We start from the raw sequence: 17,433 nt of genomic DNA, 5'->3' as shown, positions 1-17,433 counted from the left end.
TTGTAGGAGAGAGAAACAACAGTGACCTTACTGTGGGTGTCTACTTCTTCCACCTTCTGGGCAATGAAATTGTCAGTGAGGCAATGAATGAATTTGTTGGACCTTACATTTTTGGCAGAGTTTGAGTTCCAACAGATATTGGAGAAGGTGAAGTCTCCCATGACTTCTATTTCTCTCCTTTTTGCATGTTTGGTAATCTGCTCTAAGAAGGCTTCATCCAAATCTTCAGTTTGGCTTGGCAGTCTATAGCAAACACCCACTGTTATTCATGCTGTAGAGGGCTGGGAAATCATGCAACTTCTCACAATGTTATTCCAGTACTTTGATGGGGATGATGACACTGGCCAGTAATTGTGCTGCCTGATGACTGGCTCTTGGCTCTACACCTTGCCAAACTCCATGCACTGCAACCAATGCAGAATGAGGTCACTAGAAATCCACTTGAGCTTGCGCGATTCATTACTCCCACATACTACACCCCCACTGTGTGCTGAACACACAACAAGGAATTCATAGAATCCTCGTAGAGTTGGAAGGGACCATCATGCGGAGATGAGAAAATCCAGACTTGCTGAAATCCTTGCTTCTACACTACTGTTACAGGAACAGAATGCTTCTCCTTTATCTGGTCACACACACGCAGCTGCACAACATTACAGTACCCCTATGAAGTATTTTACCAAGCTTGTCCTGCAGGCATAATATTTCTTTATGTGGAAAACGTGGCTATATTTAGAGAAACATAGATGCTGTGGATGGCCTAACTTGGCAACTACCAGGTTCAGTACTATAGCTGGAAATAATTCATTAAGCAAACAGTCATTAACAGCCAAGTTAAAAAGTCATATTATCCTTGAAGATGAAATAAACTGAAAAAGTGGACACAAATGGTAGCGTCTTGTGATTTTCATCTTCCATTCATGAGGTGGTGAATACAGAACTGGCAAATATTACTTCACCCAGTTCCCAACCTTAAACTCTACCAGGCAGCCTAACTTGCAGTCTCCTAAGACTTGGTGAGGGACGCACCTCAAGAGGCAAGCTGGGGCAGCTGATGGGAGGACAGGCAGATCCAGTTGCCGTATTTCAAAACCAGGACACCCCCAAAGTTGTTTTCTATTTTCATTTTTTTTTACAATAATGCCCCCAAACCATGATTTTTCAATTGACTTGCCTAAGATCCAAGACAAAATGCTGCCTTTTGGAATTTCCCAACAGATATCAATTCCGCCTTTGAAATCCCATTAATGGCAGCTCTACTCTGTCTGAGACTAGTGATGATGAAACGGTTGGTGATGAATTACTCGTAAAATGCCAGCTCTAGTTTCTTTTTCTTACCACTTTCTTACCACTCTGTTGCTGAAATCCAAAACTATAAATGATTTCACAGAAACCTCAGGGATGTGTGGTGATTCATGGGCCTTATTGTGGGAACTAGATTAGCAATCAGTCTATTTCATGCCTTAGATGTGCATAATCTCTGACATACACACAAACCACATTGTTAAAAAATCAATTCAAAATAATTTTTAAAACGAAAAAGTACATGCTTACGGTAGCCAATTCATCAAACTTCCCAAAGAGTTCATTCAGAAGCTTCACCAATTCTTGAGCAGTGCATTGCGATGCCAAGCTGGTGAATCCCACAATGTCTGCAAACAATATGCTACAAAGAGAATAAAGGAAATGCAGAGGCATTAGCAGTGCTTATCCCAACATATTTTTGGAAGGATTGCAGGTGAAATGTAAGGCTAAGTAACAACAAAAATCACTTTACTTAATTTTCAGTCTTCAATGACTTTACATTGGGGCAGACCCATGCAATGGCCCAGAGCAGCCTCTCTCAACCTGGTGTCCTCCATATGTTTTCACTATTGCTCCCATTATCTCTCCTTCTGCCTGTGCTGAGTGGGCTGGAGGGAGCTGTCTGAAGTCCAGGAAGGACGGCAGACTGCCTCATGGTGGCAAACCAGTTGGTGCAAATTACTGCTTCACGGAGCAATGGATCCAAACTACAAGAAAGAAGATTCCACCTAAACATTAGGAAGAACTTCCTGACAGTAAGAGCTGTTTGACAGTGGAATTTGCTGCCAAGGAGTGTGGTGGAGTCTCCTTCTTTGGAGGTCTTTAAGCAGAGGCTTGACAACCATATGTCAGGAGTGCTCTGATGGTGTTTCCTGCTTGGCAGGGGGTTGGACTCGATGGCCCTTGTGGTCTCTTCCAACTCTATGATTCTATGATTCTATGATTCTATGTGTTACCTGTAGCATACACAGATATACAGTGACAGAGGTCTGTCCTGGTCCTGGGCTGCAGCCTACTTTCCTGTCCCTTGGTTAATTCCAAAAACAGAGCCGAACAAGCTTGCCATGCCTCATCTCAGACTAACTAGGAAAGGAGCAGGGCAAGAGGGAAACCACTTGGATCAGGGCCTTCTGGCCATGGGACAAACAGAGGTTTCATTAAGACAGAGGTTATTACGTAGCCATTGCTTATAACTTGGGTGCCAAATCACATTCCCAGTCTTCTAACGACAGCAGCGAAAGGGGGCTTCCCAAACTAGAAGCATACAAATGCCCTCAACTCTCACCAACCTGCTCTCATCTAAAGCGAAAAGGGTTTGCATTAAAAGGATACTTTGAAAATTGGGCTTTAAACTTCAAACTAGTTTACAGTCTGAACGTCAATCCAAATCTGCCTCCTTGAGCATACCCCTCACACACAGTTCTCTGTTTTTGCCTCATAGGCTCCCTCCTCTCCGCCAGGTCTTGTCCTGCCTCTTCCTTGAGGGACAAGTGAGCCACAGCTGTTCAGTTAATGAGCAAGATCTGATCAGATCTCCCTGATCAGAGAGTGTGTCAGCACGAGGCTGTCCTCCCCCCCCCGATAAATTTTAATTAGTTTTCAATTACATTCCAATCGGCCTCATTATAACAATGCCAGTTTATAATACAATTATTAATACCAATCATTTAAATACCAAATTATATAATTTATTTAAAGTGGCCCCCCAGATGCTAGATTTGATGGCTTTCTGGTTCTCTTTATTTCTGCGGTCCAAAATCTTATTAGTTTCAATTACATTCTAGTTATAATAATAATCCCTTATACAACAACTGCAGTATTAATAACTTCTATTTGTGTTGACACACTAAATGATTTATGAAACTTCAAGTGAGGGTCTCAAACTATATCCTTGTTCTTCCTGTGTGCGGCAATTATTCTGTCCGTAGTGTTTCTTTCTGTCCTTGTAAGATGTTATGTCTTTCTTTCCCCTGTTTGTTACTGCTATCCATCGTGCCTTGGGTGGAGATAATATCCCATTGTTGTTCCAGAAGTTTCTCCATCGCTCTGTCCTGTGCTTCATTGTTTTGCACCGAGAACTTTAACAACAGATGCAAAAGTTGCTCTGCCTTGGTAAATAAACTGTTGTCACTATTTCCCCCCCTCGCCTGGGAAGAAGAGTCGGATATATTGCAGATGACTCAATATAGAACCTTATCAGTTCCTTGGCAGCTCATAGACTCCTTTCATCCTTCCAGGTGGAGATATATGGCCAATTATCCTTCCAATTAAATTAAATTCCAAGTCCTCTTAGCGTTATTCAATTCACCTTGTAGATAATAAAGCATGGTGAAGTGTCAGCTCTATGATTCCATTGTAAAACTTTTGCAAAATAGAGCTTCCCTCCCTTTCCCCCTTTTTTACACACACAGTTCCTTTTGATGTTATCATCCATATTTTTAATCCAATTTCTTCCATCCTCATTTATACAAGTATAATTTGAACTAACATTCAGGGGAGAGTTGCCGAATCATAACTGTAGAGAGAAAAACTTTAAATAAACAAACCGTAGGCTCCCCACCCCATCATCTTTTGCACCGAATGAAGTCTTATCTCAAATTCAAACCTTAAAATCCTTGCAGTTGGTTTGTTCCACAGTTTGTGATCTCATCTCTTCTAGCACACACCTGCACTTTAGTCCAATTAAGCTCTAATTAACAGGAGAACCTCTGCTTCTTAATGGCGCATTGGAAGGTTTTCGGCAGGCAAAGTGCTTTTGCACTCAATGCTTCCCTGGCCCCTGCATTCCATGCCAAAGTGAAAGCCAGGTACTGAAATGAACTGCAAGTGAAGCCCATATGCCATCCCTGGGGGGAATTTGAAAGGATAATTACCCTCAATCATCCTGGTTTCTCCATCGCCTACTCTCTCCCGCTGTCATGGGGGCTGCCTCCATTAAGGCAGTGCAGAACCAGAAGCCAGCACAAGGCTGTCCTGCAGTGCTGAACATCAGAGCACCTTGCAGCAGGGATAAGTTGCATACCATCCTGAAGGACACTTTGAAATAGAGGAGCCGGACTTGCAGACTAAGGGCCTAAGTACACATTATAATGCAGCTATGTTTAGCACTAGCCAGCCACCTCTGTAGGCAAGACCAGGCAGGGGTGTCATATGCAGCAACTTCATTTCTTCCTGCCACTTTTACTGTAATCCTTCCTCCAGGCAATTTTACCCCATTGGTGTTCCATACAGATAAATGCTCACCTCATAAACATGAGGCAGGAGGCACATAGGGGGAAATAATGTGAGGGAGATTTCAGTGTGACGCGGCAGCTAAAAAATCCAGTGCAATTCTGGGCTGCATCAATAGGAGTATAGCATCTAGATCAAGGTAAGTAATGTTGGTTTCTGCTCTCTTCACTGTGCAGCGAAGTGCTTGTCACAAGACAATGTTTACATTCCACAGTCAGAGTACTGTTGGGTTTTCCCACGGGAATGGGAAGCTGGATGTGACGTACACTGGTTTCCTGTTTTTCACTTCTCTCGGTGTTCTTCATTCCGAGGAGAAGGACGGTTGCTTCTCTGCTCCCGCAGAGGCAAGATGCATGTTTGTAATTTCTCCACTTTGAACTGAAAATAAAGCAACTTTAAGCATGTGGCACGTACTGTTCATCATTCCGTTGTGCAAAGGACTCTGCAATTTCAACATTTTGGTTCCGGGCCCAGAAAGACGTAAATCAAACTGAGGAATAAAGACTCCAGAGGCCGAGTCGGAATGCCGGCAGAGGTACAGAGGAACGGATCGCGTTATCTGCTCTGCGCGTCAAGTTTGATTGATGAAGGTATGTGCTCATGCTCCGGGCAGCCTGCCAGTTTCTAGTTTATGGCTTTATGGCTGGACTTTGTACTTTTAAAGCCGTTTTGCCGCAATACAGTTTAAGGCACAAGCTCACAGGCTTGATGGCTGGAAAAGCGAAAGTACTTTTTACAAGTGCTTTTGGAAGCTGTACTGTGACGCAGCTCGTTTAAAGCAGCAGAGATGGCTAATGCAAAGCTGGTTGAAGCTTTTGGGATTCCTAAGCTCAATAAGAGAAATTACACGGAGTGGGTGCTTTATGCAGAGGCTGTTCTGCGGAAAGAAGGTCTGTTCAATGTTATTACAGACAACCCCCCAGCTCCAATTACAGCTGAATGGAATGCTAAGGATTCAAAAGCACGGGGAACGCTTACGTTGATAGTATCCCCAGAAGAGCTCTGTCTGTTGCGTGGAAAGACCACAGCCAGAGAAATTTGGAACACTTTAAGAGAGGCGCACTTGAGGACAGAAGCTGGTTCCTCAATGTACTATTATGCCAAGCTGCATGGCATGGCTCTTGCTGAAGGTGGAGATGTGCGTAAACATCTGATGGAGATGCAGAATCTGAGACATGAGTTGCAACAGAGAGGACTCAACTTTCCAGAGGCTGTGTATTCCTTCAAGATACTACATTCTTTGGGTCCAAGTTGGGAGTCCGTTGCCACTCAGATTGCTGTTCAACCAACTGCTCAGCTCACAGTAGCCTATGTTACTGCCGTGATCCAGAATGAAGCAGATCGCCGGGGTGCTAGCTGCATGGATGAGGGGGAGTCTTCACAGACGTCATCCCAGAGTGCAGTGGAACCACCAGAGGGCGCCAAAGCTTTGAAGGCAGTGAAATGCTACTCGTGTGGACGTCTAGGCCATATGAAGAGGGAATGCAAATATCCCAGGGCCAAGACAGAGCAGCGCAGCGGAAGTTCATCACGTGGAAAAGGCCAAAGCAAAGGCAAAGGTCCAGTGTCCAGGACAACGCAGCACAAGGCAATGGTCTCACGCTTCACTCCAAAGGTGGCAAAGGTCCAGAAGACGTCTAGATCTTTCTTCGTTGTTGATTCAGCAGCTACCCACCACATGTGCAACGATAAGAGACTGTTCGTGTCTTTTACACTGCAGGAAGGTGCGATTCACCAGGCGGATGACCACACGATCCCCAGTCAAGGCTACGGAACTGTTGTTCTTCACAGTTTGGACTTATCGATACAGGATGTACTTTATGTTCCAGATGCCACACACAATCTTCTAAGTGTGATGCAGCTGAATGAACGGAACATTGACGTTTCCTTCAAGAACAAGAAATGCACCATCACAAAGAAAGACGATTATGTATTGCATGCTGAATGTGTTGATCGTTTGTTTGTTTTGTATTATGATGATGTTGTGCAGAATGATACTTGTTGCATTGCAGGTTCTAACAAAAGTTTGCATGCAGGATGTATTCATGATTTTCACAGGAAATTTGGTCATTTGCATTTTGAGGCAGTATCTAAAATGCCTGCCTTGGTTGAAGGTATGACTATTAAACCCTGCAGGTACCACATGAAGTGCAAAGCATGCGCAGCAAACAAGGTGAAAATGGCTGCGAAAGGTAAGGTGTCTAGTAGGCAAGCTACAGAACCATACCAGATAGTTCATGCTGATTTGGTTGGTCCACTATCGCCCTCTTTGGGTGGAAATAGGTTCTTCATGGTTCTCATTGATGCATTTTCCAGGTATATTTACGTGTACAATCTCAAGCAGAAATCAGAGGCTTTTCCAAGGTTCAAGGAATTCTGTGCTTGGTTGGAAAATGTGCATGGTAAGAAGATAAAAACTATTTTCACAGATCGCGGGGGAGAATTCACTTCTCAGCAGTTTGAAGCTTTTCTGACTGAGAAAGGAATTCAACACGATTTGTCCAGTCATAGAATCATAGAATCATAGAATCTTAGAATCATAGAGTTGGAAGAGACCACAAGGGCCATCGAGTCCAACCCCCTGCCAAGCAGGAAACACCATCAGAGCACTCCTGACATATGGTTGTCAAGCCTCTGCTTAAAGACCTCCAAAGTAGGAGACTCCACCACACTCCTTGGCAGCAAATTCCACTGTCGAACAGCTCTTACTGTCAGGAAGTTCTTCCTAATGTTTAGGTGGAATCTTCTTTCTTGTAGTTTGGATCCATTGCTCCGTGTCCGCTTCTCTGGAGCAGTAGAAAACAACCTTTCTCCCTCCTCTATGTGACATCCTTTTATATATTTGAACATGGCTATCATATCACCCCTTAACCTCCTCTTCTCCAGGCTAAACATGCCCAGCTCCCTTAGCCGTTCCTCATAAGTCATCGTTTCCAGGCCTTTGACCATTTTGGTTGCCCTCTTCTGGACACGTTCCAGTTTGTCAGTGTCCTTCTTGAATTGTGGTGCCCAGAACTGGACACAGTACTCCAGGTGTGGTCTGACCAGAGCTGAATACAGTGGCACTATTACTTCCCTTGATCTAGATGCTATACTCCTATTGATGCAGCCCAGAATTGCATTGGCTTTTTTAGCTGCCGCGTCACACTGTTGGCTCATGTCAAGTTTGTGGTCAACCAAGACTCCTAGATCCTTTTCACATGTACTGCTCTCAAGCCAGGTGTCACCCATCTTGTATTTGTGCCTCTCATTTTTTTTGCCCAAGTGCAATACTTTACATTTCTCCCTGTTAAAATTCATCTTGTTTGTTTTTGCCCAGTTCTCTAATCTGTCAAGGTCGTTTTGAAGTGTGATCCTGTCCTCTGGGGTGTTAGCCACCCCTCCCAGTTTGGTGTCATCTGCAAATTTGATCAGGATGCCCTTGAGTCCATCATCCAAGTCGTTGATAAAGATGTTGAATAAGACCGGGCCCAAGACAGAACCCTGTGGCACCCCACTAGTCACTCTTCTCCAGGATGAAGAGGAACCATTGATGAGCACCCTTTGGGTTCGGTCAGTCAGCCAGTTACAAATCCACTGAGTGGTAGCATAGTCAAGACCGCATTTTACCAGCTTCTTTACAAGAATATCATGGGGCACCTTGTCAAATGCTTTGCTGAAATCAAGGTAGGCTACATCCACTGCGTTCCCTTCATCTACCAGGCTTGTAATTCTGTCAAAAAACGAGATCAGGTTAGTCTGACATGACTTATTTTTCAGAAATCCATGCTGACTATTGGTGATCACAGCATTCCTTTCTAGGTGCTCACAGACTGTTTGCTTAATGATCTGCTCCAGAATCTTCCCTGCTATTGATGTCAGACTGACTGGGCGGTAATTATTTGGGTCCTCTCTTTTCCCCTTTTTGAAAATAGGAACAACATTTGCCCTCCTCCAGTCTGCCGGGACTTCGCCTGTTCTCCAGGAATTCTCAAAGATGACTGCCAGTGGTTCTGAGATCACATCTGCCAGTTCTTTTAATACTCTTGGATGCAGTTCATCTGGCCCTGGAGACTTGAATACATCTAATCTAGCCAAATATTCTTGTACTATCTCCTTAGTTATTCTGGGCTGTGTTTCCTTTGCTGAATCATTTGCTTCAAATTCTTCAGGTCGGGTATTGTCTTCTTTATCGGAGAAGACTGAGGCAAAGAAGGCATTGAGGAGTTCAGCCCTTTCTGTGTCCCCTGTTTGCATTTCACCATCTTCTCCTCTGAGTGCCCCCACTGTTTCTTTGTTCTTCCTTTTGCTACGAACATACCCATAAAAGCCTTTTTTGTTGCTTTTAACCTCTCTAGCAAGCCTGAGTTCATTCTGTGCTTTAGCTTTTCTGACTTTGTGTCTACACGTGCTGGCTATTTGTTTGAATTCCTCTTTGGTGGTTTCCCCCCTTTTCCATTTTTTGTACACATCCTTTTTTAATCTTAATTCAGTTAAAAGTTCTTTAGATAGCCACCCTGGTTTCTTTAGGCACCTTCCATGTTTTCGTCTCATTGGTATTGCCTGACGTTGTGCTTTTACTATCTCCGTCTTAACAAACTCCCAGCCATCATGAACTCCCTTTCCTTTTAGTATTGCTGTCCATGGGATCTCACCCAGCACTTCCCTAAGTTTTATGAAGTCGGCTTTCTTAAAGTCAAGAAATTGAGTCCTAGTATGCTTGGCTGCTACTGTCCGCTGTATAGTAAACTTCAGAAGAGCATGATCACTCGCGCCTAATGATCCTTCCACATCTACCCCACTAACCAGGTCATCAACATTGGTTAGGACCAGGTCTAAAATGGCTGTTCCTCTTGTTGCTTCTCCCACTTTCTGGACAATGAAGTTGTCTGCAAGGCCAGTGAGGAATCTGTTTGACCTTATGCTCTTGGCTGAGTTTGACGTCCAACAAATATCCGGGTAATTGAAGTCCCCCATTACTACTATCTCCCTTCCTTTTGCATGCTTGGCCATCTGTTCCAGGAAGGCATCATCTATGTCCTCCGTTTGGCTTGGGGATCTATAGTAAACTCCCACAATGAGGTCACTGTTATTCTTCTCTCCCTTAATTTTGACCCAAATGCTCTCACTTTGGCTTTGAGGTTCTAAATCTTGGATCTCTTCACAGGTATACACATCCCTGACATATAACGCCACTCCTCCTCCTTTCTTGTCTGGTCTATTTCTCTGAAATAGATTGTATCCCTCCATTATTACATTCCAATCGTGGGACTTATCCCACCAGGTTTCAGTGATGCCTATTATGTCATATTTAGTTTGCTGTACCAAGAGCTCAAGCTCATCTTGTTTATTTCCCATGCTTTGCGCATTAGTGTACAGACATTGAAGTCCATTAATCATTCCCCCGTGTCTCTTATTTAAGGATTTTTTCCTCCCTCCACTAGGTCCGCGTGCTGTTTGCTCCATTTGGTCTATGACATTTGGATGATCATCTTCATTAATTGATAGACTCCTACCTTCAGGAGCACTGTCTCCCTCCCCCACATTAGTCAGTTTAAAGCCCTCCTGATGAGGTTTCTGAGATTTTTGGCAAAAACATTTCTCCCAACCGTTGTGAGGTGCAGCCCATCACTTGCCAGAAGTCCATCTTCAAGAAACTGCAGTCCGTGATCTAAGAATCCAAACCGTTCCTGTTTACACCATTTGCGAAGCCAGCTGTTCACTTCCACTAATCCCCTGCCTCAACAGAAACCCTGCCCCCTCTGACCTTTACACAGGGAAAACAGCTAACCAGCCACAAAGAAACACACACACACACACACACACACACAAGAAAACCCTTTTTGCTCCTTCTTCAACTGCTGCCCTTCAGACTTGATAAGCTCCTCCCACAGCTAATCCCCTGCCTCAACAGAAACCCTGCCCCCTCTGACCTTTACACAGGGAAAACAGCTAACCAGCCACAAAGAAACACACACACACACACACACACAAGAAAACCCTTTTTGCTCCTTCTTCAACTGCTGCCCTTCAGACTCTGATAAGCTCCTCCCACAGCTAATCCCCTGCCTCAACAGAAACCCTGCCCCCTCTGACCTTTACACAGGGAAAACAGCTAACCAGCCACAAAGAAACACACACACACAAGAAAACCCTTTTTGCTCCTTCTTCAACAGCTGCCCTTCAGACTCTGATAAGCTCCTCCCACAGCTAATCCCCTGCCTCAACAGAAACCCTGCCCCCTCTGACCTTTACACAGGGAAAACAGCTAACCAGCCACAAAGAAACACACACACACAAGAAAACCCTTTTTGCTCCTTCTTCAACTGCTGCCCTTCAGACTCTGATAAGCTCCTCCCACAGCTAATCCCCTGCCTCAACAGAAACCCTGCCCCCTCTGACCTTTACACAGGGAAAACAGCTAACCAGCCACAAAGAAACACACACACACACACAAGAAAACCCTTTTTGCTCCTTCTTCAACTGCTGCCCTTCAGACTCTGATAAGCTCCTCCCACAGCTAATCCCCTGCCTCAACAGAAACCCTGCCCCCTCTGACCTTTACACAGGGAAAACAGCTAACCAGCCACAAAGAAACACACACACACACACACACACACACACACACACACAAGAAAACCCTTTTTGCTCCTTCTTCAACTGCTGCCCTTCAGACTCTGATAAGCTCCTCCCACAGCTAATCCCCTGCCTCAACAGAAACCCTGCCCCCTCTGACCTTTACACAGGGAAAACAGCTAACCAGCCACAAAGAAACACACACACACAAGAAAACCCTTTTTGCTCCTTCTTCAACTGCTGCCCTTCAGACTCTGATAAGCTCCTCCCACAGCTAATCCCCTGCCTCAACAGAAACCCTGCCCCCTCTGACCTTTACACAGGGAAAACAGCTAACCAGCCACAAAGAAACACACACACACAAACAAGAAAACCCTTTTTGCTCCTTCTTCAACTGCTGCCCTTCAGACTCTGATAAGCTCCTCCCACAGCTAATCCCCTGCCTCAACAGAAACCCTGCCCCCTCTGACCTTTACACAGGGAAAACAGCTAACCAGCCACAAAGAAACACACACACACACACACACACACACAAGAAAACCCTTTTTGCTCCTTCTTCAACTGCTGCCCTTCAGACTCTGATAAGCTCCTCCCACAGCTAATCCCCTGCCTCAACAGAAACCCTGCCCCCTCTGACCTTTACACAGGGAAAACAGCTAACCAGCCACAAAGAAACACACACACACACACACAAGAAAACCCTTTTTGCTCCTTCTTCAACTGCTGCCCTTCAGACTCTGATAAGCTCCTCCCACAGCTAATCCCCTGCCTCAACAGAAACCCTGCCCCCTCTGACCTTTACACAGGGAAAACAGCTAACCAGCCACAAAGAAACACACACACACACACACACACACAAGAAAACCCTTTTTGCTCCTTCTTCAACTGCTGCCCTTCAGACTCTGATAAGCTCCTCCCACAGCTAATCCCCTGCCTCAACAGAAACCCTGCCCCCTCTGACCTTTCTTTACACAGGGAAAACAGCTAACCAGCCACAAAGAAACACACACACACAAGAAAACCCTTTTTGCTCCTTCTTCAACTGCTGCCCTTCAGACTCTGATAAGCTCCTCCCACAGCTAATCCCCTGCCTCAACAGAAACCCTGCCCCCTCTGACCTTTCTTTACACAGGGAAAACAGCTAACCAGCCACAAAGAAACACACACACACACACACACACAAGAAAACCCTTTTTGCTCCTTCTTCAACTGCTGCCCTTCAGACTCTGATAAGCTCCTCCCACAGCTAATCCCCTGCCTCAACAGAAACCCTGCCCCCTCTGACCTTTACACAGGGAAAACAGCTAACCAGCCACAAAGAAACACACACACACACACACACACACAAGAAAACCCTTTTTGCTCCTTCTTCAACTGCTGCCCTTCAGACTCTGATAAGCTCCTCCCACAGCTAATCCCCTGCCTCAACAGAAACCCTGCCCCCTCTGACCTTTACACAGGGAAAACAGCTAACCAGCCACAAAGAAACACACACACACACACACAAGAAAACCCTTTTTGCTCCTTCTTCAACTGCTGCCCTTCAGACTCTGATAAGCTCCTCCCACAGCTAATCCCCTGCCTCAACAGAAACCCTGCCCCCTCTGACCTTTACACAGGGAAAACAGCTAACCAGCCACAAAGAAACAAACACACACACACACAAGAAAACCCTTTTTGCTCCTTCTTCAACTGCTGCCCTTCAGACTCTGATAAGCTCCTCCCACAGCTAATCCCCTGCCTCAACAGAAACCCTGCCCCCTCTGACCTTTACACAGGGAAAACAGCTAACCAGCCACAAAGAAACACACACACACACACACACAAGAAAACCCTTTTTGCTCCTTCTTCAACTGCTGCCCTTCAGACTCTGATAAGCTCCTCCCACAGCTAATCCCCTGCCTCAACAGAAACCCTGCCCCCTCTGACCTTTACACAGGGAAAACAGCTAACCAGCCACAAAGAAACACACACACACACACAAGTAAACCCTTTTTGCTCCTTCTTCAACTGCTGCCCTTCAGACTCTGATAAGCTCCTCCCACAGCTAATTCCCTGCCTCAACAGAAACCCTGCCCCCTCTGACCTTTCTTTACACAGGGAAAACAGCTAACCAGCCACAAAGAACACACACACACACACACACACACACACACACACAAGAAAACCCTTTTTGCTCCTTCTTCAACTGCTGCCCTTCAGACTCTGATAAGCTCCTCCCACAGCTAATCCCCTGCCTCAACAGAAACCCTGCCCCCTCTGACCTTTCTTTACACAGGGAAAACAGCTAACCAGCCACAAAGAAACACACACACACACACACACACACACACAAACCCTTTTTGCTCCTTCTTCAACTGCTGCCCTTCAGACTCTGATAAGCTCCTCCCACAGCTAATCCCCTGCCTCAACAGAAACCCTGCCCCCTCTGACCTTTACACAGGGAAAACAGCTAACCAGCCACAAAGATACACACACACACAAGAAAACCCTTTTTGCTCCTTCTTCAACTGCTGCCCTTCAGACTCTGATAAGCTCCTCCCACAGCTAATCCCCTGCCTCAACAGAAACCCTGCCCCCTCTGACCTTTACACAGGGAAAACAGCTAACCAGCCACAAAGAAACACACACACACAAGAAAACCCTTTTTGCTCCTTCTTCAACTGCTGCCCTTCAGACTCTGATAAGCTCCTCCCACAGCTAATCCCCTGCCTCAACAGAAACCCTGCCCCCTCTGACCTTTACACAGGGAAAACAGCTAACCAGCCACAAAGAAACACACACACACACAAGAAAACCCTTTTTGCTCCTTCTTCAACTGCTGCCCTTCAGACTCTGATAAGCTCCTCCCACAGCTAATCCCCTGCCTCAACAGAAACCCTGCCCCCTCTGACCTTTACACAGGGAAAACAGCTAACCAGCCACAAAGAAACACACACACACACACACACACAAGAAAACCCTTTTTGCTCCTTCTTCAACTGCTGCCCTTCAGACTCTGATAAGCTCCTCCCACAGCTAATCCCCTGCCTCAACAGAAACCCTGCCCCCTCTGACCTTTACACAGGGAAAACAGCTAACCAGCCACAAAGAAACACACACACACACACAAAGAAAACCCTTTTTGCTCCTTCTTCAACTGCTGCCCTTCAGACTCTGATAAGCTCCTCCCACAGCTAATCCCCTGCCTCAACAGAAACCCTGCCCCCTCTGACCTTTACACAGGGAAAACAGCTAACCAGCCACAAAGAAACACACACACACACACACACACACACAAGAAAACCCTTTTTGCTCCTTCTTCAACTGCTGCCCTTCAGACTCTGATAAGCTCCTCCCACAGCTAATCCCCTGCCTCAACAGAAACCCTGCCCCCTCTGACCTTTACACAGGGAAAACAGCTAACCAGCCACAAAGAAACACACACACACACACACACACACACACACAAGAAAACCCTTTTTGCTCCTTCTTCAACTGCTGCCCTTCAGACTCTGATAAGCTCCTCCCACAGCTAATCCCCTGCCTCAACAGAAACCCTGCCCCCTCTGACCTTTACACAGGGAAAACAGCTAACCAGCCACAAAGAAACACACACACACACAAGAAAACCCTTTTTGCTCCTTCTTCAACTGCTGCCCTTCAGACTCTGATAAGCTCCTCCCACAGCTAATCCCCTGCCTCAACAGAAACCCTGCCCCCTCTGACCTTTACACAGGGAAAACAGCTAACCAGCCACAAAGAAAACACACACACACACACACACACACAAGAAAACCCTTTTTGCTCCTTCTTCAACTGCTGCCCTTCAGACTCTGATAAGCTCCTCCCACAGCTAATCCCCTGCCTCAACAGAAACCCTGCCCCCTCTGACCTTTACACAGGGAAAACAGCTAACCAGCCACAAAGAAACACACACACACACAAGAAAACCCTTTTTGCTCCTTCTTCAACTGCTGCCCTTCAGACTCTGATAAGCTCCTCCCACAGCTAATCCCCTGCCTCAACAGAAACCCTGCCCCCTCTGACCTTTACACAGGGAAAACAGCTAACCAGCCACAAAGAAACACACACACACAAGAAAACCCTTTTTGCTCCTTCTTCAACTGCTGCCCTTCAGACTCTGATAAGCTCCTCCCACAGCTAATCCCCTGCCTCAACAGAAACCCTGCCCCCTCTGACCTTTACACAGGGAAAACAGCTAACCAGCCACAAAGAAACACACACACACAAGAAAACCCTTTTTGCTCCTTCTTCAACTGCTGCCCTTCAGACTCTGATAAGCTCCTCCCACAGCTAATCCCCTGCCTCAACAGAAACCCTGCCCCCTCTGACCTTTACACAGGGAAAACAGCTAACCAGCCACAAAGAAACACACACACACACACAAGAAAACCCTTTTTGCTCCTTCTTCAACTGCTGCCCTTCAGACTCTGATAAGCTCCTCCCACAGCTAATCCCCTGCCTCAACAGAAACCCTGCCCCCTCTGACCTTTACACAGGGAAAACAGCTAACCAGCCACAAAGAAACACACACACACACACACACACAAGAAAACCCTTTTTGCTCCTTCTTCAACTGCTGCCCTTCAGACTCTGATAAGCTCCTCCCACAGCTAATCCCCTGCCTCAACAGAAACCCTGCCCCCTCTGACCTTTACACAGGGAAAACAGCTAACCAGCCACAAAGAAACACACACACACAAGAAAACCCTTTTTGCTCCTTCTTCAACTGCTGCCCTTCAGACTCTGATAAGCTCCTCCCACAGCTAATCCCTGCCTCAACAGAAACCCTGCCCCCTCTGACCTTTACACAGGGAAAACAGCTAACCAGCCACAAAGAAACACACACACACACACACACACACAAGAAAACCCTTTTTGCTCCTTCTTCAACTGCTGCCCTTCAGACTCTGATAAGCTCCTCCCACAGCTAATCCCCTGCCTCAACAGAAACCCTGCCCCCTCTGACCTTTACACAGGGAAAACAGCTAACCAGCCACAAAGAAACACACACACACACACACACACAAGAAAACCCTTTTTGCTCCTTCTTCAACTGCTGCCCTTCAGACTCTGATAAGCTCCTCCCACAGCTAATCCCCTGCCTCAACAGAAACCCTGCCCCCTCTGACCTTTACACAGGGAAAACAGCTAACCAGCCACAAAGAAACACACACACACACACACACAAGAAAACCCTTTTTGCTCCTTCTTCAACTGCTGCCCTTCAGACTCTGATAAGCTCCTCCCACAGCTAATCCCCTGCCTCAACAGAAACCCTGCCCCCTCTGACCTTTACACAGGGAAAACAGCTAACCAGCCACAAAGAAACACACACACACACACACACAAGAAAACCCTTTTTGCTCCTTCTTCAACTGCTGCCCTTCAGACTCTGATAAGCTCCTCCCACAGCTAATCCCCTGCCTCAACAGAAACCCTGCCCCCTCTGACCTTTACACAGGGAAAACAGCTAACCAGCCACAAAGAAACACACACACACACACACAAGAAAACCCTTTTTGCTCCTTCTTCAACTGCTGCCCTTCAGACTCTGATAAGCTCCTCCCACAGCTAATCCCCTGCCTCAACAGAAACCCTGCCCCCTCTGACCTTTACACAGGGAAAACAGCTAACCAGCCACAAAGAAACACACACACACACACACACACAAAGAAAACCCTTTTTGCTCCTTCTTCAACTGCTGCCCTTCAGACTCTGATAAGCTCCTCCCACAGCTAATCCCCTGCCTCAACAGAAACCCTGCCCCCTCTGACCTTTACACAGGGAAAACAGCTAACCAGCCACAAAGAAACACACACACACACACACACACACACACAAAAGAAAACCCTTTTTGCTCCTTCTTCAACTGCTGCCCTTCAGACTCTGATAAGCTCCTCCCACAGCTAATCCCCTGCCTCAACAGAAACCCTGCCCCCTCTGACCTTTACACAGGGAAAACAGCTAACCAGCCACAAAGAAACACACACACACACACACACACAAGAAAACCCTTTTTACTCCTTCTTCAACTGCTGCCCTTCAGACTCTGATAAGCTCCTCCCACAGCTAATCCCCTGCCTCAACAGAAACCCTGCCCCCTCTGACCTTTACACAGGGAAAACAGCTAACCAGCCACAAAGAAACACACACACACACACCACACACACACAAGAAAACCCTTTTGCTCCTTCTTCAACTGCTGCCCTTCAGACTCTGATAAGCTCTCCCACAGCTAATCCCCTGCCTCAACAGAAACCCTGCCCCCTCTGACCTTTACACAGGGAAAACAGCTAACCAGCCACAAAGAAACACACACACACAAGAAAACCCTTT

At 46.2% G+C, this 17,433-nt stretch overlaps 1 protein-coding gene and 1 long non-coding RNA gene across 5 annotated transcripts in view; one reads left to right on the top strand and one right to left on the bottom strand.

The window, feature by feature from the left end:
• LOC309515173 (adenylate cyclase type 1-like) overlaps positions 1-17,433 on the bottom strand; it is a 239,820-nt gene that overhangs the window by 83,738 nt on the left and 138,649 nt on the right. For all 3 annotated transcript variants that reach the window (XR_014212333.1, XM_082192762.1, XM_082192763.1), the window contains one exon: positions 1,555-1,666. Coding sequence is in view for 2 of the 3 variants with exons in the window: in XM_082192762.1 (XP_082048888.1) it covers positions 1,555-1,666 (112 nt within the window). In the remaining variant the exon portion in view is untranslated. The remainder of the gene's footprint in view (positions 1-1,554; positions 1,667-17,433) is intronic.
• The window catches only part of LOC309515264, a 94,132-nt gene that overhangs the window by 64,547 nt on the left and 12,152 nt on the right, over positions 1-17,433 (top strand). The window lies entirely within an intron of this gene.

The sequence above is a fragment of the Podarcis vaucheri genome, assembly GCF_965113315.1.
Source record: "Podarcis vaucheri genome assembly, chromosome: 12".
Classification (NCBI taxonomy): domain Eukaryota; kingdom Metazoa; phylum Chordata; class Lepidosauria; order Squamata; family Lacertidae; genus Podarcis; species Podarcis vaucheri.
The sequence above is the reverse complement of the archived record's forward strand: the minus strand, read 5'-3'. Positions and strand labels throughout refer to the sequence as shown.